The sequence below is a fragment of the Cebidichthys violaceus genome, unplaced genomic scaffold (genome assembly GCF_023349555.1).
Source record: "Cebidichthys violaceus isolate CVI_PGR_0920_01 unplaced genomic scaffold, fCebVio1.0.p SCAF_11, whole genome shotgun sequence".
Classification (NCBI taxonomy): Eukaryota; Metazoa; Chordata; class Actinopteri; order Perciformes; family Stichaeidae; genus Cebidichthys; species Cebidichthys violaceus.
Genome location: NW_027176274.1, coordinates 2,215,331 through 2,241,206, shown reverse-complemented (window position 1 = coordinate 2,241,206; position 25,876 = coordinate 2,215,331). Strand labels below are relative to the sequence as shown.

The 25,876-nt window shown below is 43.8% G+C and overlaps 2 protein-coding genes across 2 annotated transcripts; both read left to right on the top strand.

The window, feature by feature from the left end:
- Positions 1–5,265: 5,265 nt before the first annotated feature.
- hao2 (hydroxyacid oxidase 2 (long chain)) lies at positions 5,266–11,717 on the top strand. Its single transcript, XM_068734343.1, has 8 exons — positions 5,266–5,322; positions 7,903–8,055; positions 8,392–8,543; positions 8,641–8,924; positions 9,020–9,241; positions 9,813–9,971; positions 11,216–11,285; positions 11,402–11,717. The coding sequence occupies exons 1-8, from the start codon at positions 5,306–5,308 to the stop codon at positions 11,455–11,457; spliced, it is 1,113 nt and encodes a 370-aa protein (XP_068590444.1). The 5' UTR covers positions 5,266–5,305; the 3' UTR covers positions 11,458–11,717.
- Positions 11,718–12,227: 510 nt separating this feature from the next.
- si:rp71-68n21.9 (kelch-like protein 9) lies at positions 12,228–25,785 on the top strand. Its single transcript, XM_068737351.1, has 11 exons — positions 12,228–12,437; positions 13,432–13,488; positions 14,553–14,695; positions 15,224–15,423; positions 15,932–16,064; positions 16,428–16,624; positions 16,777–16,852; positions 17,211–17,768; positions 18,513–18,692; positions 19,103–19,216; positions 22,660–25,785. The coding sequence occupies exons 2-11, from the start codon at positions 13,484–13,486 to the stop codon at positions 23,154–23,156; spliced, it is 2,103 nt and encodes a 700-aa protein (XP_068593452.1). The 5' UTR covers positions 12,228–12,437; positions 13,432–13,483; the 3' UTR covers positions 23,157–25,785.
- Positions 25,786–25,876: the final 91 nt, after the last annotated feature.

Here is a 25,876-nt window from a genome sequence, read left to right as displayed (position 1 = left end):
ACCGCTGTTTTAAAACGCTTGAACAACTTCTCCAGGCGTCGTGTTTCTCGGACACCGTGGAACTCGTATTCCTTTCTCGGGTCCTGCCATCGATCCGTCACTCGCGGGCGGAGACCCGACACAACAAGCTCTCATGATATCAAAAGGGTCGGGACATCTGTGTTCTATATGTGGAGAGCCTCAAAACACCTGTCAGAGTCCACTGGACCACTTTGACATTTACAGAACGCCTCTCCCGGCCTTTGTCTCCTCCTGTCTGATCAGTCCTTCCTAGATCTGTGAGCGACACAACGGGAACACTGAGACACTTCAGATTAGTTATCAAAATAGGGTTCATTATGTTTTTTATTGCTCAAAGACAAACACACAAAATGTGATTAATCTGACGATTATCTTCTAGATTAATTGAGTTCTTTTTGGTTCATAAAACGTCAGAAAACTAACAGTCAGTGTCCTCAAATGTCTTTGTTTTGTCTACAACTCGCCGGTGTTGCGGGTTAACGAGTGACCGTGTTAGCTGGTGACTCTCAGCTGAACGCGTCGAACATGTAGGACTCCTTCAATCAATTTTAAAACCATTAAGTTACGACGAGCGACCACGGACAGAAGCACGGGAGTCACCAGCTAACACGGTCACTCGTTGAACTGGAACACCTGCTGCTCCAGAACTTTCCCGTTTCCTGTCAGGATTCTGTAAAACTTGAGCCGATTGTGACAACTGAGCGTTAGGAAAGAAGCAGACACTTTGATGCTGGTCACATCATTTAGTCATCACTTCTGTACGCACACAATTAAAACGGACTCGACGCAAAGACGTTTCTGATCATCAAAAACTAAGAGGACAAGGCCGCAGAAGTTATCGGTAAGGAGGAAAGGAAGGAGGGTGGAAGGAAAGAGGATTAAAGGGAGGAAGGATAAGTGTCTGTCGCTCCTACAAACAATTGACCTGGTTGAGCTTTTGGGGTTTTTCTGACACACATAGAGAGAAAGAGAGAGAGAGAGGAGGGAGAGCAAGAGAGAGGGAGGGAGAGAGAGAGAGGAGGGAGAGGAGAGGGGGGAGAGAGGGAGGGGGGGGAGAGAGAGACAGAAAGAGGGAGAGAGAGAAAGGGAGGGAGGGAGGGGGGGAGAGAGAGAGACAGACAGAAAGAGGGAGAGAGAGAGAAAGGGAGAGAGAGAGAGAGGCCTGGGCTCAGAGTGCTGACGAGAGGCCGGTGTTGAGCCACTGTGGGCGGAGCATCACACTGTGGGGGGGGGGGGGGGGGGGGCTGGCCTCTGACACCCTTGTCACATGAGAGAGGACCCGACACGTAGAGACCTGCCAAAAAAAGCTCAGGTGAAGGTAAGACACCGATCTCATCCTTCTCAGAACCTTCTCAGAACCTTCTCAGAACCTTCTCCTCCACCGTGTTCCATCCTGCGGTTGTTTTTCATGTTCAGGTGTTCTCATCAGGTCCATGATCTACTGAACACAGGAGGTCCAACAGAAGCTGCTTGAAGCTTCACCTCGTTTAGCATCGCTGCCACACACCAGGTGTTCTAGAAGCTCACCTGGACAATGTGCTCTCTGCAGCCATTCAGAGGGTCACACACACACACACACACACACACACACACACACACACACACACACACACACACACACACACACACACACACTATATATATCTATGTTTATGTGTATATATTCATCATGGCAGTACCACAGACATGTTTCTACTATATACTTTGACCTTTTTTCATGTAGTATATTTTATGTATTTAAACTGAAAGATTTCCCACAAAATTCATGAGAGTAAAAATGTTATTCTACACAATTTATTATAATTATAACTATTTTCAAGGACTCACATGTTCCTACAGTTAAACTAAAAAATATAACCTAAACTTGTTTTGATATTTTATTTTGTATATATATATATATATATATATATATATATATATATATGTATTTTAAATGTAATATTTTTCTACACAGCTTTCATTTTAATTCTGATATACTAAACATGTTTAAAGTATTTATTCATTTTTTTTGCTAATGTTCTTCTTTGAATTTGAATTAAGATTTATTTTACATATTTTTACATATTTCTTTTGTAATTTTCTTCTCATTTGAATCCAGATATATTAAACATATGTTTATATATATATATATATATTACATATGTTGTGGTATTTTTCATATGTTTATTGTAATTGTATTGTCGTTTGTACTTGCTTTGTAAAACTCTGTTTATCCAACTGTGTTTATGTCGCGTATTAATACATCAACGCAGAGTCCTGTAGGTTAAATCTACGTGTACCTGTGTACTAGTACAGCGTAGTACAGTGTGTATTGTACCACTGTGTTTACTACAGTCACAGTGTGACATCAGAGCTTCATTACAGTTTCTACATAAAGACACTGAGTAGTACTGAACAACTTTCATTCAGTGTTACACTGCCCTCCAGTGTTCATAGTGTGTATGACTAGAGACAGTATCTGAGTACTGTAGTACTACGTCTGTAGTGTGTATGACTAGAGACAGTATCTGTGAGTACTGTAGTACTACGTCTGTAGTGTGTATGACTAGAGACAGTATCTGAGTACTGTAGTACTACGTCTGTAGTGTGTATGACTAGAGACAGTATCAGTGTACTGTAGTACTACGTCTGTAGTGTGTATGACTAGAGACAGTATCTGTGAGTACTGTAGTACTACGTCTGTAGTGTGTATGACTAGAGACAGTATCAGTGTACTGTAGTACTACGTCTGTAGTGTGTATGACTAGAGACAGTATCAGTGTACTGTAGTACTACGTCTGTAGTGTGTATGACTAGAGACAGTATCAGTGTACTGTAGTACTACGTCTGTAGTGTGTATGACTAGAGACAGTATCAGTGTACTGTAGTACTACGTCTGTAGTGTGTATGACTAGAGACAGTATCAGTGTACTGTAGTACTACGCCTGTAGTGTGTATGACTAGAGACAGTATCAGTGTACTGTAGTACTACGTCTGTAGTGTGTATGACTAGAGACAGTATCAGTGTACTGTAGTACTACGCCTGTAGTGTGTATGACTAGAGACAGTATCAGTGTACTGTAGTACTACGCCTGTAGTGTGTATGACTAGAGACAGTATCAGTGTACTGTAGTACTACGTCTGTAGTGTGTATAACTAGAGACAGTATCAGTGTACTGTAGTACTACGCCTGTAGTGTGTATGACTAGAGACAGTATCTGTGAGTACTGTAGTACTACGTCTGTAGTGTGTATGACTAGAGACAGTATCTGAGTACTGTAGTACTACGCCTGTAGTGTGTATGACTAGAGACAGTATCTGAGTACTGTAGTACTACGTCTGTAGTGTGTATGACTAGAGACAGTATCTGTGAGTACTGTAGTACTACGTCTGTAGTGTGTATGACTAGAGACAGTATCTGAGTACTGTAGTACTACGTCTGTAGTGTGTATGACTAGAGACAGTATCTGTGTACTGTAGTACTACGTCTGTAGTGTGTATAACTAGAGACAGTATCAGTGTACTGTAGTACTACGTCTGTAGTGTGTATAACTAGAGACAGTATCAGTGTACTGTAGTACTACGTCTGTAGTGTGTATGACTAGAGACAGTATCTGAGTACTGTAGTACTACATCTGTAGTGTGTATAACTAGAGACAGTATCAGTGTACTGTAGTACTACGTCTGTAGTGTGTATGACTAGAGACAGTATCTGTGAGTACTGTAGTACTACGTCTGTAGTGTGTATGACTAGAGACAGTATCAGTGTACTGTAGTACTACGCCTGTAGTGTGTATAACTAGAGACAGTATCAGTGTACTGTAGTACTACGTCTGTAGTGTGTATAACTAGAGACAGTATCAGTGTACTGTAGTACTACGCCTGTAGTGTGTATAACTAGAGACAGTATCAGTGTACTGTAGTACTACATCTGTAGTGTGTATGACTAGAGACAGTATCTGAGTACTGTAGTACTACATCTGTAGTGTGTATGACTAGAGACAGTATCTGAGTACTGTAGTACTACGTCTGTAGTGTGTATAACTAGAGACAGTATCAGTGTACTGTAGTACTACGTCTGTAGTGTGTATAACTAGAGACAGTATCAGTGTACTGTAGTAATACGTCTGTAGTGTGTATAACTAGAGACAGTATCAGTGTACTGTAGTACTACATCTGTAGTGTGTATGACTAGAGACAGTATCTGAGTACTGTAGTACTACGTCTGTAGTGTGTATAACTAGAGACAGTATCAGTGTACTGTAGTACTACGTCTGTAGTGTGTATGACTAGAGACAGTATCAGTGTACTGTAGTACTACGCCTGTAGTGTGTATGACTAGAGACAGTATCTGAGTACTGTAGTACTACGTCTGTAGTGTGTATAACTAGAGACAGTATCAGTGTACTGTAGTACTACGTCTGTAGTGTGTATAACTAGAGACAGTATCAGTGTACTGTAGTAATACGTCTGTAGTGTGTATAACTAGAGACAGTATCAGTGTACTGTAGTACTACATCTGTAGTGTGTATGACTAGAGACAGTATCTGAGTACTGTAGTACTACGTCTGTAGTGTGTATAACTAGAGACAGTATCAGTGTACTGTAGTACTACGCCTGTAGTGTGTATGACTAGAGACAGTATCTGAGTACTGTAGTACTACATCTGTAGTGTGTATGACTAGAGACAGTATCTGAGTACTGTAGTACTACGTCTGTAGTGTGTATGACTAGAGACAGTATCAGTGTACTGTAGTACTACGTCTGTAGTGTGTATGACTAGAGACAGTATCAGTGTACTGTAGTACTACGCCTGTAGTGTGTATGACTAGAGACAGTATCAGTGTACTGTAGTACTACGCCTGTAGTGTGTATGACTAGAGACAGTATCAGTGTACTGTAGTACTACGTCTGTAGTGTGTATGACTAGAGACAGTATCAGTGTACTGTAGTACTACGTCTGTAGTGTGTATGACTAGAGACAGTATCAGTGTACTGTAGTACTACGTCTGTAGTGTGTATAACTAGAGACAGTATCAGTGTACTGTAGTATAAAGTATCCTCTCAACGATGCTGATTAGTAAAATAACTAAAGGAGAAACTCAGACGTTAGATGTTGTTACAAGTCGTTGGATTGTTTTCTACAGCAGCAGCGTTGTACTTGTATTGGTGTCACTGACTGTGACAGGTCTGTGGTAGTACTAGCAGTAGTACTAGCAGTAGTAGTAGTACCAGTAACGGCTTCTCTCTGCTTGTGTTTCAGGTTATGAGTCGGTCAGCAGAGAAGAAGGTCTGCTGAGAGAGAATGAACATCTGTGACCGGTGAGGAAACACACACACACACACACACACACACACACACACACACACACACACACACACACACACACACACACACACACACACACACACACACACACACACACAAACTACTGTTCAATCACTAATCGCAAAAAGATCTTTTGTTTTTATTTTATTTTTTATATATCGTGTACAAATTATAAGGATTTTATTAAAATATGTTGTCTTTTAATTAATTATTAATCAGTCAGTTGATTGCTATTGCCTCATTAACAGTAGTACACACAGACTTAGTTATTATAAATGATTTGCATTTAAAAATATGTATTATTTAGGATTTTTATTTTTTTTTGTAAATTAATCTGAATGAATTTTCTTTTTCATTTAATCTAGAAAAGAGGAATTGTTAATGAAAATGGTCGTTAGTTGCAGCCCTATTCCAGCTAACACACACACACACACACACACACACACACACACACACACACACACACACACACACACAACCTGTACCGTCTCCTGGTGTCATGAAGCAGCTGCAGCACTGGTTCTTCTTCTTCTAGTCACTCATGCGTTCAACAAGTGTGTCTGCTGCTTCCTCAGCAGATCCTCTGAACGGTGTCCACTCAGACCCTCCAGCTGTTCCTGTTGTTTAACAGAACTTCCATTCTAAGCCACGGCACAGGTCCGTTGAGGTTCTGTTAACGCAAAACAGTCCACTTCATTAATGTCTTTTTAAGCTTTCTCTCCTGGTGGAATACTCTTTATATTTATTATTCATGTTTTCCCTAAAAGGCAGATTAGAAGACATTTATATTCAAAAGAAAGACTTGGCCTTTTGTGGCTGAAATGAGTATTACAACAACAAGTATCCCGGTCATCTTTGTGTTCACCTGTTTCCACAGAGAACTAACTAGATCCGTTTAGATTTGGTCCTAACGTTCCTCTCAGGGCTTCTGTAGTCAAATTGTACAATTTGTAATTAACTCAGCCTCCCCTGAACGCACCGCCGGCTGGGTTTGTTTTCTGGTGTTCCAGATAAACCGGTGTAGTTTTAGGCCAAATCCCAACGTCCTCCCTTACAGACTTTGAGTCCGTGAGGGTTCAGTTCTGTCCCGCTGTCACTTCATGGAGTGTTTGAGGCTCTCTGGCAGACGTGTCGAGCCCTCACACACTCACCCACTCACCAGGTGACGTCAATTAAGTCCTTGAGGGCTCAGGGTTTAAGGAGGACGTTGGGATTTGGCCCCAGTCTACGGTCGGATCCACTCCTCCTCCTCCTCCTCCTCCTCCTCCTCCTCCTCCTCCTCCTCCTCCTGCCTTCCTCAACATGTTTCTTTAACTCTGAGAACGTCTGACAGCCTGAAACAGACAGCCGGAAGCAGAGAAGAAGAAGTCACCAGTACCCGGTATGTTAGTCCACTAAAGGTCCAGCCTAACTAGTTCTGTCTGATGACTCGCTCTCCGTCTAGTCCTGATACAAGTCTGTATGATCTATTCATTAGAGATCTTTCCATATTGCACACCAGCTCCCCAAATCTCCTAAAGAAGAAGTTGTCGATGACATCTTTAACGAGTATTTAATAACTATAAGTATTTCATTTCCATGGTATTTTTACCTCTACTCTTCAAACCACATGAAGAATCACATCATCTATTGGACAGATGTAGGCACTTATTTTACTTGTAATGGAGCATTGATCGCAAAGTTCTGACCGAAGGTTCTCCAGCTGTTGTGTGTGTGTGTGTGTGTGTGTGTGTGTGAGAGCACATCTGCACACGCTCAGTATCATCTCTTTATTTATTCCTCGATTCAGATGGAACTGTTCTAACCGCTCATAAAACAGGACTATCTTTAGTGTGTGTGTGTGTGTGTGTGTGTGTGTGTGTGTGTGTGTGTGTGTGTGTGTGTGTGTGTCTCTGCACCACGGGGCTCTGTCAGATGCCTCTTGTCCTCCTATAGCTGGAGTCGCCATCAGCACATTTCCAGCCCGTGTTGAACACAATAAGAGCAGAAAAAGGGGGGTCGCCCTCGGGTCACACAGCGGGCTTTCACTGAGGCTCTGTGAGGGCTCGATCCTGACCCACACACACACACACACACACACACACACACAACAAAAAGAAAAAACGCACAACGTGGACACAAGGATTCATCTCTGTTTAACCCCCAGAAGAAGAGAAAACTAAAAACAGAGCTTTTTCTGACTCGCTCAGATGTCAAAGCGTGGGAGCTTGACTGGTGAGTTTGCAGATACGAGGGCGGTTTTCGGTGTGATGCCGCAACACCGGTCCTCCGTTGTTGTCCGTCCTCGTGTGTTGTTTTTGTCTCGTTGCCGTTTACAGCCTGCAGCTATTTGTCTCACGTACAAAGTCTAAAAAAAACAGTTTCCAGATAATGCTTGCGTGGTTCAAAAACACAAGCCGTGACTGGAAATAAATACCTAATTCTATTTCACAACGCCGGCAGTGTTTAGCATTGAGACGTAGATATTTTGTGCGGTGAAATGACTCATCTTGAGCGTCTGTTGTACTGATAAGGAGTAGAGCTTCACAGGGAGGCTTGATTTATCTTTTCTGGTCTCCGTTTGTCCCACGCAGAGAGGGAGGTCGCTGTGCAGAGATGGCTATGGTGTGCCTGACGGACTTCGAGGAGTATGCTAAGGAGCATCTCTCCAAGGCCACCTGGGACTACTATGCAGCCGGAGCGGACGAATGCTGCACCAGGGACGACAATATACTGGCTTACAAAAGGTGCAGAAGGTGGGGGGAGGGGTGGGAATAAAAGACTCCGTAGAGACCGATGGACCGCTGTGAGGAGGACTTGTTTGTGGGTGCATTCTGGGGTCAGGTTAGACAGGTTAGGGTCGAGCCTTGCAAAGATGATCTCAAGCTCGTAGCTTTGGGGAAACAGATTTTATTGCTTGTTCAGCAAAAACAGCACGTGGTCATCTTAAGAATCCTGGATGTTAAGATTTTGCAATGCTTAGTCAGCATGTTTTTAAAGTGGACACGCCGTCAATGACGTACTACTGTGACTCTGACTCGACCCTGTTAAGTTCAGCGTTATTGTTTGAATGTCACCACCAGGATCCGTCTGAGGCCTCGGATCCTGCGGGACGTGTCGGTGAGCGACACGCGGACCACCGTTCAGGGGACGGAGATCAGCTTTCCGGTGGGCATCGCGCCCACCGCCTTTCACTGCCTGGCCTGGCATGAAGGAGAGATGGCCACGGCCCGGGGTGAGGACACCGCCGTGACCCCGAACCCTCTCGGATCTACGCGTAAATTCCATTCCTCGGTAGCCAACGTAGTAACTTCTCAAACCTCCCCTCGCAGCCACAGAAGCCCTCAACACCTGCTACATCACCAGCACTTACTCCACCTGCTCCGTGGAGGAGATCGTGGCGGCGGCGCCGAGCGGTTACCGCTGGTTCCAGCTCTACGTGTACCGGGACCGGAAGCTGTCCGAGCAGATCGTGCACCGCGTGGAGGCGCTGGGCTACAAGGCCCTGGTCCTCACCGTCGACGTCCCCTACACCGGGAAGCGCCGCAACGACATCCGCAACCAGTTCAAGCTGCCGCCGCACCTGAAGGTCAAGAACTTTGATGGAGTCTTCCAGGTAACTATTCGACGTACCTTTTACTGACACACATGCAGAGACACGGCAGGAAACCAACACACGAGACAAGGTGTTCATCGAGTTTACCCTACCAGCAGGAGGCCGCAGCCCCGGAGGAGTACGGGATCCCGGCCAACACCTTGGACCCCTCCATCAGCTGGAAGGACGTGTACTGGCTGCAGTCCATCACCCGCCTGCCGATCATCATCAAGGGAATCCTGACCAAGGAGGACGCCGAGCTGGCCGTGGAGCACGGCGTCCAGGGCGTCATTGTGTCGAACCACGGGGGGAGACAGCTGGACGGAGGCCCGGCTTCGGTACCTACAGACCCACGTATTTCTCCGGTTATGCCGCGGATCGTTGTGGTGTCTCATGTTCATAGAAGGAGACGCAAGTGTGCACCCATGTCAGACGGCAACGACACTTGTAGGATCAATAAGAGCTGCAGTCATAGAACAAGAAGCAGCAGTGGTGATTCATGCAGGAGCAGTGGTGGTGTGGTTTTGAGGTTCTTGTTGTCACATTGACACAGAGTCGCTGTGCAGACAAGATATTAGAGGCGCTGGTACGCAGATTACCTTTGGACAGAGCCAGGCTAGCTGTTTCCCTCCGTTTCTAGTCTTTATGCTAAGCTAAGCTAACAGGCTCTTGATTCCAGCTTCATATCTAGCATTGTGGTTTTTATCTTCTTCTCTGCAAGAAAAGCAAATACGTGTTTTTAACTAAACATCAAAGTAGTGTTAGTAGTGCTTGTAGTAATGCTAGCATCAGTATGAGCATGTTCTGGTTCTGTTAACATCAGTGAGAAGGTAACCCTCTTTCAAAATAAAAGCGTGTGAGGTGTAGTAAAAGACCCACCTGTGACGTCTTCGCCCGTGTTTCAAACAGATCGACGCCCTGACGGAGATCGTGGACACGGTGCAGGGGAGGATCGAGATCTACCTGGACGGAGGCATCCGGACAGGAAGTGACGTGCTGAAAGCGCTGGCCTTGGGAGCCAAGTGCGTCTTCATTGGCCGTCCGGCCGTGTGGGGCCTCGCGTACAAGGTACAACCGGCAAACGCACCGACCGCTGTGCGACACCGTGAGATAGATCATCACCACACGAAGAACGAAATACGATCCGTGACAACAACAAAAACCATAAAATCAACATTTTGATTCACCAAAATCAACAACACTGTGTGGGATGTGGAGTTAAAAGTCTTCATCTGTCAGTAAACGAGTGTTTGCAGCAGTGTCGTGCGGTGAGGCTCGTGTCTCGTGAGGCTCTGACACTATAAGTCAGATTTACAAACATATGAACCCAATAGAGAAGCTTAAACCACCATTCAACTGGCAGCTTGCACATTGACTACTGGTTGTTTTTCATATTTCATATCAGCATTCTTTACACACACATTATGGTACATATTTGATTCCACCGGGAGCGTTTCAGAAGCGGAGCGCTCGCGAGCGCCACCCGCGAAAATCGTGAGATTCCTCGATAAACTGCGTCACAACCCCGGATGTATAAAGAGAACAACGAACACATAAAAGGTTACTTTACCTGTCCGACGTTGAACTGATGTTGATTTGGTCATAATTCCTTGTTTTTTGAGACATTGTTAAGCTTGGATATAGAACCTTACATTTTCGCGGTCAAAGCAAAATAGAAGAAGAAGAAAAGTGTAGAAGAAGAGCAACGACAGAACAAGCATGAACCCGACCCGTGGGCTCTCTCTCGCCCCCTTCAGTGAGGCAGAGGTACTGTTTGCCCCTCTTTGCTTTTTCACTGCGGTTTAACGTCAGATCAGCAACACTAAACATGTTCTACACTGACGTGAAATACAGTATTCTATGTAAAGAAAGGATATATAATAAAAGAGTCTACAGATATTACAGTGGTGACAAACAATGAGACAGAAAAAGACTCAACAGTTAGTGAGTATTCACAGTGAGGTGAGGAACAGCTGGTCACTGTCGGCTCTGTTTGAACAGGACATGAGATCATTCAGAGATTTATATTATAAAAATTATTGGAATCATACAGAAATTACATTTATAGCACAGATCAGTAGAGACATATTAATATGTATTTTAGCATTATTTGTTTTTTACTTGTCATGATCCCTGACCACACATCCCTGGTTTGCATGGACATGAAGAACCCGTTTGTGTGTTTGAGTACGTAAACACAATATTTGTTAGCTGGAAAAGAACAAACTCGTTGATGTTTTATTATATTGTTGTGAGATTTCAGGCTGTATTCAGTCTTTTGTTGTAACTGTGGGTCCTGTGTGATCTCTCAGGGTGAGGAAGGAGTGAGGGAAGTGCTGCAAATCTTAAATGATGAGTTCCGTCTGTCCATGGCGTTATCAGGTGAGAAGTGCTAAATACATATTTGTGCCAAAAATTTAAAAAAAAAAGCAGCAGCAGCAGCAGCAGTATTCTGTTTCTCCTGAAACAGCTGATGTGTTTGTTTTGATCTGATCCAGGCTGCAGGAACGTGGCGGAGATCAACAGGAACCTCATTCAGTTCTCTAAACTGTAACCGACCAGCAGAGGGCAGCACTGAGGAGGACTGAAGAGACTCCACCGTGACGGAGAACAGATTGTTCACTCATGACTGCATCAGCAAACACGCAAAACAGCTTCATGCACGAGTGACTTTAGCAAGTGAATACAACATGTGTGTGTTTGTTTTTGGATTGGAGGCCATGGAGGCATGAAACCAACGACCCTCTTTGGGTTTTAGAGTGACTAATAACAGTAACTACAGTTTGAGATGCTGATGGTGCTCGTGGTTGAATAAACGGCTGCTGAGGTGATGAAGAGCTTCTGGATTTTTTGTTTTTGTGAAGAGAATGTACATGTGTTTAGTTTTAATGCAGGGGATTAATACATCTATGTTTTAAATCTCTAATGAACATCGCGTCAGCTTCCAGAAGAACACCACAAACTGCCACTTTAAAAGAGCGACAGATCATTTCATATAATGCCTCTTCAAGCGATTGGGATGTTTATAACTTTCATCAAGCAAAACACATAAATATACCATCAAATGTCAAATATATATATATATATATATATATATATATATATATATATATATAAGGTGAATTTCAGACGTTCCTCCGTTGGAGTCATCATGCTCGTCTCGTCTGCGTAGGGCCTGCAGCAGTGTGCCTATATGCTCATCTCAAAACCATAAAAAGAAAAAAAACAGCTTGTGAAACCTTTAGCTGATGATTTCACCGACACAAGTGTGTCACATCTGGGTGTGGGGAGATGCAGGAACAGTGCAGACAGTGAGAACGAGAAGTAGCACAGGAAGTGAGTGAGGGCTCGTCGTTTTTTCTCTTTTTCTTTTTAAGGCAAAGAAACGTCGACGCTCAACCAGAACGCGTCAAACTCTTTCAAACCAGCTGGCACCGAGCGGCGGACTGTTCCTCTTTAAGAGCTCTGGCCCGGTTAGACGAGCAGGCTGGAGAGAGGCCTCGGGTCCGGTCTGCTGAGGAGGATCTCTTCCAGGTAAGGGGGCACCAACAGGTGCTTTCATAGATCCGATCTAGAGCTGATTCATACGGCTCAGCTGCTCAGGAGGGGTCACTTCAATGAAGTAGTATTGAACAACTGAACAACAATAAGAGTCATTTTCATGTTTAACATTTAATTGTTTAACACAATTGTACATTTTACCTTTACTATGAATGACGAGTAGCTCTACTTCTCCTCTCATGTTGGACCACAGACTGTATATAAGAAAGTCATCGTGACGTCACCCGTCGGTTTGTGGCCGTTTTGAAGCCTTGAGTTCGGCCATTTCGCCCTAGCCATCTTGGAATACGACCTGTCAATCACAGTGTAGCCCCGCCCCCTAAAGCATCCCCTGCTTCATGGTCTGTTTGACTCTAAATGTTCCATAATGTACTAAATGAACATCATGCTGTATTGAAGAAGACTGTAAACTAGAGATTGAGACCATAAACTCATGTTTACAATGTTTACTGAGGGAATAAATCAAGAGAGAAGTAGAGTCATTTTAGACTAGACTTCTATACAACCAGAGGAGTCGCCCCCTGGTGGACACTAGAGAGAATGCAGCTCTAACACATCTGGTTTATCTCACATGTTGCACCTTTAACAAAGTCACTTAATGATTTTTGAAATACTTGTATGTTATGACACGATGCAAAGATGCAACATTAAATGTTTTTTGAGTTAAAATTCATAAAAAGACAACATTGGGAGGTGAAGACGATAGAAGTCAGAGCTCAGTCAGTTAAAAAGAGGATGTGTGTGTCACTCACACGTTTGTCACTTGTGTGTTAGTGTGATGGAGGAAGTGAGTGTCACCATTTTCTTGTTAAATTTGTGCAAAAAACTGGTTTAACTAATAAGTGTCAGAGTACAAGAGCATAATAAATATGATTTAAAGATAAACATCAAAGCACTGCGGGTAAACATCATCAGCTCATGAAATCATGTTTCTGTGCACTGAAGCTTTTATTTTGTCTCCCTGCAGGAAGTCTCAGCAGCGAAACAGCCAGCGTGTTCAACCGCCAGAGGCAAATGAAATGGGGTACGGTGTCTCAACACGTTCAGCATACAATCATACATTTTAATCATGGGGGGTGATTGGCTTTACCACTCACTGTAGGTGGGTCTAAGAGAAAAGAGAAAAGTGTTATAGTTACATATTTTCTTCTTTGTTTTCTGCCTAAAATCATTTCCCAGCATCCATGTTGATCAATACTCCTGTACAACATGTTTAATGCATGTTTAAATTGCATTTTCAGGTACTTATTTAATATAACTTATTAAATAAATACATATTTAAGCAGCTGGATTCCTGCATATTTATATATGATAATAAACAATACAGAAACATACATAAAAATGGCATTAATAACTGCTTTTGTGTGTGTAAATAAAAATAAAAATTAATTTAAAAAGAGGTAGAATATTTACCTCTTTTGCTCGTGAATTTTAAAAATGAAACATTTAAACTCTTCCTATAGTAGATATAGTCGATAGTTGTATTTGTTTGTTCTCTCTGTGTGGTTCTGGGACTCACTGTGTGCGAGTAGCTTGGCAGGAAACAGTCTAAAGAGGAGAAGTGCACCCCTGGTTCCTCCTATTCACGTCGCAGGATCCATGCGAATCAGATGAAAGACTTGTGTTTTGAAGCTGCAGGGCTTCTTCCTGGAGCCTCCGTTAATCCAATGCTTCACAGTAGAGATGGTTGAAGTCAGGCTTTGGGCCACGGGAGTGGTTGGGCTCTGCCAAGTGAACTGGAGGAAGCGGTGTTTGTTTACAACCCAAGAGGAAGTGCTGAGAGACTAAACTCAGAGGCTAAAAGTGTACGATGAAAAGAGTTAATGAAACTCCCAGAATAAATCCTGTCACGTGTTTGTCCAGCATGCTATTCCTGTTTTGCTCCACTTTGCATTAGATGCATTGTGCGTGATGTGTTGTTACACTATAATGAAAACACGGAGATGTTGTGGACGCAGCAGGCTCGTTGTCAGATTCCTCTCAACGTCACTTGAGACACAAAGAGAGGATTTCACAGCAGGGAGACGTTAAGTGTTCGGGATGCAAAATGGCGCGGTAAAGAACACACACTTCCTGGTTCCTCTGCAGGGGAAGTGGAGACGACAGCGGGCCGGGGAGGCTGACCCGCAGGTTCTCCCGCCTGAGCGGCAGGCATCAGTCCAGGGACCCTCCGAGACCCGCAGCTCAGCCGGAGAGACTTCCTGCTCCGCCGGACCCACCTGTCCAACCAGGTGTGTGTGTGTGTGTGTGTGTGTGTGTGTGTGTGTGTGTGCTCACTGCCTCTTTTGATTTATATCTTTTATTATTTTTGATCTGATACGAAGGAGAGAGGAAGCTCACACATGTCTAAACGAGGTTTGTGTTTGTCTCAGTGGTGGAAAGTACATTCATGTACTGTACTGCGTTTTGAGGTACATTTCAGAGGGAATTATAGTACTTTTTTACTCACTACGTGTATTTGCCAGCACTAGTTATTAGTTACTTTTCAGATTAAGGTTTTACATCTTATGATTAGTTTATAAAATATTAAATATATCACTTATTAATACATTAATGAGCCAATAATATGCCAAAACACTGACATGGGCCATTCTGCACGAGTACTTTTACTTTTGATACTTTGAGTACGTGTTGCTGCTAATACTTGTATACTTTATATCCATCAGGACCCTCCATCAGTAGTTCTATGCTCCTGCAGCAATAAAAGTATCACGACTTCTCTCATCTCTTCATATCTGTTCTCCATTTGGGTTTGATAGATGACAGGCCTTCTCCACCAGCTCCCGTTCCGGCTCCGGCTCCGGCTCCGGCTCCGGCTCCGGCTCCGGCTCCGGCTCCTCTCCCCCCATCCAATGAAACGCCACCTAAACGCCCAGATAAAGCCACAAAGCCGAAACTTCCCCCTCGGCCGCTGTCCAAGGTGTTCAGCAGCACCGAGCACGGAGCAGCTGTGCTGCAGGTATTTATTATGTCACTTATTAACAACAGCAACTTATTTTGGAGCACAAATATGGAAGTGACCACATCTGGACTGAGGAGGAGTGACGTAGAGACCTGTCAATCAGTGTGTAGCCCCGCCCCCTAAAGCATCCCCTGCTTTATGGTCTGTTTGACTCTAAATGTTCCATAATGTACTAAATGAACATCATGCTGTATTGAAGAAGACTGTAAACTAGAGATTGAGACCATAAACTCATGTTTACAATGTTTACTGAGGGAATAAATCAAGAGAGAAGTAGAGTCATTTTAGACTAGACTTCTATACAACCAGAGGAGTCGCCCCCTGGTGGACACTAGAGAGAATGCAGCTTTAACACATGAAGCTTTGGCTTCACTTTTCACCTGCATATTACCAAACAAATCCAACAGTGTTAACACAATGAAAAGGCAAAGAAGAATCTCGTAGAAGCCACCAATAAAAATAGCATTATTATGATAAGGAATTAAGTGTTTGTTTTTTCCCGCAGGGCTTTGATGCTTTTCGGGCCAATACGACTCTCTGTGACGTGGTCTTGGTCCCCGGGGACAGCGGGGACACTTTCCCAGTCCACAGAGTCATCATGGCTTCGTGCAGCGACTATTTCAAGGCGATGTTCACAGGTGAGAGCTCACCTTCCAAACCCAAAGACACATTTCACTGTGCAACAGCAACACTACGTGTAACGAGCCTTTCTTAACATGTCATAGACACAAGTGTCATAGATACAATTAATGTCAGCTGTTGAGTGTTTCACAGCTATTCCACTAAATAGTCAACAACTCTACGAGTCTACGGAGACTTTCTCCTGCATTAACCTTCCTTTACACATAATTAAATACGCTTATTATCCCCTCCCTGCAAAATGTCTGAGCTGCCAGGCTTCACGGTGTCAGCGTTGTCTTTGTGTCTTGCTGAATGCGCACTAAAAAAAAAAGATGCATTCGCCTCTTTGCCTCTTTGTCCTTTGTTCCGTCCTCGTTCAGGAGGCATGAGGGAGCAGGAGATGAGAGAGATCAAGCTGCACGGGGTCACTAAGTTGGGTTTAAAGAACATCGTAGACTTCATTTACACATCCAAAGTCTGCCTCGACATGGGTAATCTGCAGGACACCCTGGAGGCGGCGAACTTCCTGCAGGTCATGCCCGTCCTGAGCTTCTGCAATCAGCTTCTGAGCAGCGAGGTGAGAGAATTTGCATTAATTCACGTACAGCTGGAGGTCTGGCTCGTTAAGCTGCTCTTCCGTTGTCCTTTAACGCCCTCTCTGCCGGCGTCACTTACACAACGCAGAATAAAACAGATGCTTGTGAGTGACTCTCGTGCTCTTCGATGCAGATCACTATTGATAACTGTGTGGAGGTGGAGCGCATCGCCATGGACCTGCTTCTGGAGGACGTTCAGCTGAATATAGGTGAGAGTTCACAACACTGATGTGAGAGTGGTGAATCTGCACTAATGCGTAGATGAGGTGGAAAGTGGGATTAGCGTAGAACGGGGGGGGGTCCAGTCCGTCCCACTGGATGACTTTGCAAAGCTGCAGAGAAGTCATTAATTAGATATCATACGAACCTTTGCTTGAGGCTACAGTGACTGAGAGGATATTGAATTGTTGTATTGGAGGTGTAGATCCTCAGATCAGATCCTCAGTAATCCCTAAAACGCTTCACCCACTCTTCCATTATCAAAACAAGCAGAAAGAAAACATCATTCTGGTTGAACAAACTCAAATAAGATCGTGACTTTGATCCTCTTTGTGGTGTCAAACCCAGGTGAGTTTGTGAGCCAGAACCTCTCCGCGTTGGTGGAGAGCGGCCACTACCTCCAGCTCTCTGAAACCAGCATGGCCAACGCTCTGTCCAACAACACCCTGGAGGGATTCTCTGAGATGGAGCTCTACCGCATCGCCAGAGGATGGCTGGACCACGACTCCCCCAGTCGACGCTCCTCCGTCTACGCCTTGATGCGCCACATTCGCTTCCCGCTGATGAGCCCCAACGAGCTGCTCCAGATCTCCCAGGAAGACGAGGAGGGAGGGGACTCCGTGATGCGCTCTGAGACGGCCTGTGTGAACCTCCTGCTGGAGGCCAGCAACTACCAGATGATGCCTTTCATGCAGCCGGCTCTGCAGACCGAGCGGACGCGAATACGCTCGGACGACACCCACATCCTGGCTCTGGGCGGCGTGATGCGACAGCAACTGGTGGTGAGCCGGGAGCTGAGGCTGTATGACCAAAAGGCCGGCCACTGGAGGGCCCTGAAGCCCATGGAGGTGCCGCGTTACCAGCATGGCGTGGCTCTTCTCGGCGGCTTCCTCTTCATTGTTGGAGGTCAGAGCACCCACACTTCACACTCTCAGGGCAATATCCACATCAGGCAGTTCATTTAACAATGGTATTTAACTTTAGGGAAAACACACATACACACTAAATAGAGGACGCTAAATTGTTAATAATGGTCCATGCAAACTGCAGGATAGGAGCCTCAGACAAGCCCTAGTTTTCTTGGTGAAAAGCATTTTGGCTGTTGCCATCTTGGATTTTGGTCCTTGGATCTAGTTTTTTTGCAACCAGTGAACAGGAAGTGACCATATCTGGACTGAGGAGGAGTGACGTAGAGACGTCGTATACGTCTCTGGTAGAGACCTGTCAATCACTGTGTAGCCCCGCCCCCTAAATCATCCCCTGCTTTATGGTCTGTGTGACTCTAAATGTTCCATAATGTACTAAATGAACATCATGCTGTATTGAAGAAGACTGTAAACTAGAGATTGAGACCATACACTCATGTTTACAATGTTTACTGAGGGAATAAATCAAGAGAGAAGTAGAGTCATTTTAGACTAGACTTCTATACAACCAGAGGAGTCGCCCCCTGGTGGACACTAGAGAGAATGCATTGGTCCGAGACTTACATAATTTAATGAGTTAGTTGGAAGGGAAGAAGTCATGGTACATCGTTCATCATCAAGACTCAATGTGTGACCGAATTATATAAAGGAATGAGTAGCATAAATAAATGCTTTTTTTCACAGATTATAGTTTATCCTCCATTAACACAACTCTTGCTCTCAGGCCAGAGCACCTACGACACCAAGGGTAAGACGGCCATCGACAGCGCCTACCGCTACGACCCGCGCTTCAACAAGTGGCTTCAGATCGCTTCTCTCAACGAGAAGAGGACCTTCTTCCACCTGAGCACGCTGAAGGGGAAGCTGTTTGCAGTCGGAGGAAGGAATGCGTCAGGAGAGATTGGTGAGCAGCTGACAGTTCTTGTTCCAGTACTGCTTTAATTTGGAGTCGTGTTTCTGTCTAATATTCTCCCTTTAAACTCTGTTCTTTAGTCTCCATCAACTCTAAATGTATGTCTCTTTAGCTGCTAAATGCTCTACTTTGTTCACTAGCTAACTGTGCTAATTTGACAAACTTCCTGTCTGTCCGAAATCTTACGCAGAAGTCAAATTTTTCAAAGTACTCAAGCAAAATTCCGGACAAAAAAAGAAACAAAAGGAGGAGTTTCTAAAACACATCGTAGATCACGAACGTTCGAACGATTTAACTTCCGATTGAGTCATAAACGCACACAGAGCTGTGGTGAAACGAGGCGCTGATGCTTAAATTAAATTCTACTTTTCCCAAACGTCTCTTTCCGTCACGTCGATCAGACACGGTGGAGTGCTACAACCTGAGGAAGAATGAGTGGACGAACGTGGCCAACATGGTGGAGCCTCACTACGGACACGCCGGAACAGTTCACGGGGACCTCATGTACATCTCCGGTAAGTCAACGCTGATCGGCACAAAACTCAAAATGTGTCTGAGCTCAGTTTATCTTCTCGTCTCTCTGTCATTTACGAAGGAATGACAGGAAATTGTACATTTATTATTAAGTCAACTTGTGTACGTGACACAAATTGTAAATTAGGATCAACACAGGACTTTCAAACGGGAGACACGCATCGACACGCGTGTTTCCAAAAGTGTTGTTGTGACGCATTCGTTTTGTTGCCTAAACCTAACTTTCGTTTTGTAGTGTAATGCCGTCCCAACTGATGGAAAAAGAAGTCGTGACATGAAAGAAATGGACAATTCATGTCGCTCAGCATAAAACCAAAAGATTAAAATTTGTCTTTCCACTGTTCCAACAATCAATTTCTAAAAGCCACCGGACTCCATTGACAGAAACAGTCATTTCTACCTCGCTGATTCTTTCAAACTCGACAAAAACAAATTAAAACTCATCAAAACCATCTTTGTCAGTCTTTTTCACTCTTCCAACAATCACCAACTGTGGTTTGAGAGTTTGAAAGAGCGACTGAATAAGTAACAGACATAAATAAGAAGTGGTTATTGGTGGAAAAAAGGTATAAGAGAGACTCAAAACTGTTTGAACGGCACAATAAACAACTGTTTTAAGTCCTCGTACTTTAACAACAAGCCATTGTCTTACCACTCTACCCCTGTGACTGTTTTCAGTTCTGCTGCCTCTGTGGTTAAGTTAAGCAAGAACTTTGTGTTTCGTGTTCAGAGAAAGATCACAGTCATGGTTGGAGTTGCACAAAGCTTACCTTCGTGGTAAAACATAATCCAGCAGTGACTTCTCACAGCGGGGGACGCAACTTCGTACAGCCGAGCATCCATCCGGACTTCCTCACTTAAAGGCTTTTCACAGTATGACAAAAGTCCTGCAACTTCTCCTATTAAGGGCAGTTATTATCACACTATTGATGACATCTACACAATGGTCATGTTAAGTGTTTCAACAAATGACCTGGTGAAAGATGGCCTTCATCAGCTCATTTAACGTCGGAATAAAGAGGAACAAAACCAGGACTCTGGACGCTCACTAAGACCAAGCAGCTGGGTTAAATATTTAAAAATCCTTTAAAATCTATGGCTGTTAACTTTGGCAGGAATGTGCATGTGTGTTGTCGTGTTTGCATGTGTGTGTGTGTGTGTGTGTGTGTGTGTGCATGAGACAAACACAACAGGGGTCCACTTATGTAGAAAGCTGCTGCAGGAGGTCCTACACACCACAGGATACCTTCAAAACAGCGATGGCGCTCCTTGCTGATGGATTCATAACAGGCTCGCTCGCGATGAGTTAAACCTCGCGTGGGGGCGGCAGCAGGGGGCCGTGAAGGTAAAGCTGCGGTCAAGTTGGACAGTCTTCAGCAGCCTTCAAAAGAATACACAGGAAGTCACAGAGATAGTTACATCCTGTTAGAGCCGGTCTGCAGGCTACTCATACTGCAGTGTATTCTACCCTTGTGTGTGTGTGTACAAATAAGTAAATACTGGATCTTTACGCTTTAGGAGCTCCATCAGTTCAAGAGACCAGTCTAGTCCACTTAACACCTAAAACACCTAAAAGTGTTTCTGCAGGAATTTTCTATCAGCGACAAAAGGTTCCATTTTGTTCAAATGAGTTATTGACAAACGCTCGCATGGCTGGCCGATTTGAAACCACTTCCTGTTTAGCAGCACACTCTCTGCCCTCAACCTGCTGTCTGTCAGGTCTCTTAGCAACCTTTGGACAGAAAAGGTTTGAGAGCAGAAACTGTTTCACACGAATGACTGAGAAGCAGGAAACACAACAAGACCTGTGGTTGAAGTGGGTCCCGGTACTTTGCGACAAATTTAAAAACCCACGACTCTCACGAGCTTTAAAGTGTCGGTGATGTTTACCAGAATACATAACATAGCAGACGCACATTTATTTCATTCCACCAGGGAGGTTTTGAGTTTGAACCTGGGCTCAGTATTTAAGCAAAAGATAAAAGGTACAAAGGCAGACATGTGTGCTCTGAGATTCAGAATAGAACCCTGCGAGCATTTAGCTTATCAAAGTGTTGTGTCTAGCATGTCACCACAAACAGCTGCAGGCAGAAACAGCTCATCATGAACATTCATACAAACTGTTCCTGTTCCAGCATCCATGTGTTTAAGACCTGGTTTGGTCGGCCCACTCCTGAAACTTTTGATTTAAATGTTGACTTCATTGGTTATCTGAAAGCCCCCAGAAATGAGCTGAAAGTAGCTGGAAACTGCAGTAGCAGAGCAATGGTTATTTTAACAACAACTGTTGTGACCTTAAAACCCAATAGATGAAGGGGGGGGGGGGATTCCTTAATGTCTTGAAATATGTGATAAAAGGACAACTAGTAAATATGAGGTGAAGGAAAAACAGATATGAGATTCTACAAATGTTAGAAGCCCAGAAGTCCTAAAAGATGATGTTTCTTCTTCTTATGTAACTTCCTGCATTTGAAGCTAACATAAAAAAATGTTGCTTACGGAATTGTTTGATTAATTTAATGGACTCTTTTTCAGACTCACAGTCTGTAGAAGAAAATGTTCATATTTACCATGTTCAGGGCAAAACATGCAAAAAATGGAATTCTCTAAACACTTATGCATGTTGTAGTCCATTAATTACAAATACTATATTTGCCAGCATGTTCCAAATTGTTCTATTGGTTCCTACCGTGTCTTTGAATTCACCAAAAAGGAGAATTTCCAAACTATCTATTTGAAATTGAATTGCAGTTGCAGGTGGGGTGACAACGATACCTTACGTTGTTACGTTACGTTGTTACGTTACGTTGTTACGTTACGTTGTTACGTTGTTACGTTACGTTGTTACGTTACGTTGTTACGTTACGTTGTTATGCTGTTACATTGTTGTGTTGTTATGGTGTTCCGTTGTTCCGTTGTTCCGTTACGTTGTTCCGTTACGTTGTTCCGTTACGTTGTTCCGTTACGTTGTTAGATTGTTAGATTGTTACATTGTTATGTTGTTACATTGTTATGTTGTTACGTTACGTTGTTACGTTACGTTGTTACGTTACGTTGTTACGTTACGTTGTTACGTTACGTTGTTACGTTACGTTGTCACGCTACGTCGTCACACTACGTCGCTATGTCGTTACGCTACGTCGCTACGTTACAATGTTACTTTAAGATCTTACGGTACAATGTTACGTTATAATTTTAACATAAATCATAATTGATATAAATCAAGCAGTTCTGCAATTCATGAAATTGATTTTTGTTTCAGGAACCTCAACATTCAGCGTATTCTGTGGTTTGCAGAAACGTACAATGGCAACATTTTTCTTTCTGGCGACTTGGTTGAATGAACCACCAGTAAAATAAATCTGTCATTGAAGATTGTTTCTAACGTTCTGTCACATTTGTTGGGTTCTCTCTCGTCACACAGGTGGAATCACTCGTGACACGTTCCAGAAGGAGCTCTGGTGCTACGACCCCGCCGCCGACACGTGGACTCTCCGAGCCGACATGAAGGAGCTCCGCGGCCTTCACTGCATGTGCACCGTCGGCGACAGACTCTACGTGATGGGCGGGAATCACTTCCGGGGCAGCACCGACTACGACGACGTCCTGGGCTGCGAATACTACAGCCCGAAGACAGACCAGTGGACGGTGGTGGCGCCGATGTCTTGGGGCCAGAGCGACGTCGGCGTGACGGTGTTCAACGGGGAGATCTACGTGGTGGGAGGGTATTCCTGGAACAGCAGATGCATGGTTGATATCGTGCAGCGGTACGATCCGGAGAGGGACGTGTGGGACAGGGTGTTCAACGTGCTGGAGCCTCTGGGGGGGATTCGTGCCTGCACGATGACCGTCCATCTGCCGGAGGGGTCAGTGGACGAGGCTCAGATGCAGGAGGGGCCGCTGCCTACAGCTAAGAGCTGATACTGCACCACAGACGGGGGGGAGGGGGGTGTTCCGATTCACTTGCATGCTAGGCAATACAGGAAACAGTGTAGGCCACATTAGCATTCAGCGGTTTGCACCTCTTTGTCACACTTTACTATTTCCATAGAGCCGTTTCTTGTCTTTGCTTTTATTGTCAGCCATGAAGCATCCGTCCTGCTGCTCCTGCTTGTGTTCTTTGTCTCAGTTTGTGAAAGGAAACAAATTCACTTTACAAGTGAATGAAAATGTTTTTGGTGACAACCACAGCTTCTGAATTCAGCATGGAAAATAGTGTGACTAAAGAATAAAGCTGTCATTATCTACGTCTCTTTCCATCGCTCTCTAATAATCTCACAGCCAGAGACCAAAAGCAAGCGATAACTTTATCCTGCTAACAAGCCCCGTCTGTTTAAGTAACAAGCGCTGTCTGTTCAGACGGGTAGTCGAGTCATAAGATGACAGCAAAACCAACAGGAATTTGGAAATTCCGTCCGTTAATTGAGCATGTGAAGGCCACATTTTTTTCAAAATAAAACCGACGATTAGATCTCCGATCCAAGAGACGTGTACAAATATCAAAGTTATGTTTTATATATTTATATGTATGCAGTGTTTTAAGATGAAAATAAACCGTTGATGTCACACTTATTCACTGTGAGTGAAGGCCAAAGCTCTTATTAACACACACACACACACACACACACACACACGGACCTCACAAGTGAATGACGACGAAGCTACCCTTGAGACGTCAACCTTCACCTTCCAGATAAGACAACAGTCAGCTGCGATATCGATTTCTACGCCAAGGACGGCGAATACCGACGAGCAGACGGCCCGACTCCACGTAGAAAAGATGCACAAAGCAGTGCTTTGTACTACACAGTAAGACGGGTGACGTGGCCTAACCCTGCTGCACTCTTAATGCAAATAAAGCAAATAATCTACATAACAAATAAGTCAAATATGTCAAGAGGCTGAAGGTTTTAGTGCCCCTGATTGAAGTGTAGGAAATGTTTTATTCTGGGGGTGTGCAGACATGATAATACTGGTCGAGAGGGTAAAAACCCTGCAGCACAGTTTCCAGCACACAGCCACATGAACCAGCGTACCATTTACTGAGCAAACCATGGCCAACTGTAATTCATCCCGAGGGAAGGGAAAACATATTTGGCCATCTGGCCGACAGATGCCACCTTGAAATGTCGAGTCTTGTTTGCGTTGGCTGCTCTAGCCTTGTACCTTCCTCTGGAGGAAAGTATTTCATCATTGTACCCGGAGTACAGATCTGATCTACTCATCTTTCCTTTTTAAGGAACCTTGTTCAGCCGCTCCTCTGAGTTTCTAAACAAAGCAGTAACAATGGTTGGTGCAAATATATTCTTCTGTTGTGGTAGAGCGCTTTGATGACAGTTCAAACACTCCACAGTGTGCAGACTTAAAGGAACACCCCCCAAAAAAAAAAAAAAAAGATATGTTTCCTCTAACCTGTTGTGTTATTCGTCAATCTAGATTGTTTTGGTGTGAGTTGCAGAGTGTTGGAGGTATCGGCCGTAGAGATATCTGCCTTCTCTCCAATATAATGGGAATTTATAGCACTTGGCTTGAGGTGCTTCAAAAAACCTACATTTGAAAAACTGCTTACAACTATGTTTGTGGATTATCTTAAGCAACCAAGAGACATAGCTGTTGAAACCAAGATGGCGACGGCCAAAAACCAAGATGCCGATGGCCAAAAACCAAGATGGCAACGGCCAGAAACCAAAATGGCGACAGACAAAAACCAAATGGCGATGGCCAAAAACCAAGATGGCGATGGCCAAAAACCAAATGGCGATGGCCAAAAACCAAGTTGGCGACGGCCAAAAACCAAGATGGCGAATGCCAAAGAGACTTCAAAACTTCAGTCCACAAACCAATGGATGACGTCACAGTGACTATATCCCCTTCCTATATACAGTCTATGGGTTTAACTTTAACCACAATCTTTTCCTTTCCTGTGTATGATATTTTACGAAAAAGCTATTTTCTTTTCTTTTTTTTCTACGTATGAATGTCCAGTAACAAGAGCGTTGAATGTCAAACTAGTTGGTCGGATTCAGGAAAAGATGATGGTTTGTGGTTAAAATAACTACAGAAACGTTACGGAAGATACGTGATGAATAAACAAACAGTTCATCGGTAAAAAGTCTGGTGTTTTTAGACCCGCCAGTCCACCCCGACCTCCTCCTGGTGTGACCTGGCTCACAGTCACACAGATTACATACAAATGAATTTTGTGGGTTACAAACAAGTATAGATAAACAGTGTATGAGTACAGCCTGATGTATTTGAGGTACTTAATTTAAGTATTTCCATTCCAGCTATAGTTAGTTCAAGATTTTAAAGGTATACAATGTATTTAAAATGTGCTTTGTTCTAGATATTTTATAATAGATGCATTGTTATAGATTTACTTATACTTTTAGTACCTAAAGTACCTTTTTTTCTGTCAATGCTTAAGAATTTTTGAATGCAGGACTTTTACATGTAATTTGACATGTGCCTTTTACATGAAACTATCTCAGCACTTCATTCATCTGTTCATCTTGGGGACTCATTCATTTAATAAAAATATCCCATTATTCCTCGTGTTTTTTCTCTTCGTCACATGCAGAGTTATTCCCACTTAGATGATAGAATAAAACTTCCAACAACAGCAGCATCTGTCCTTGGCT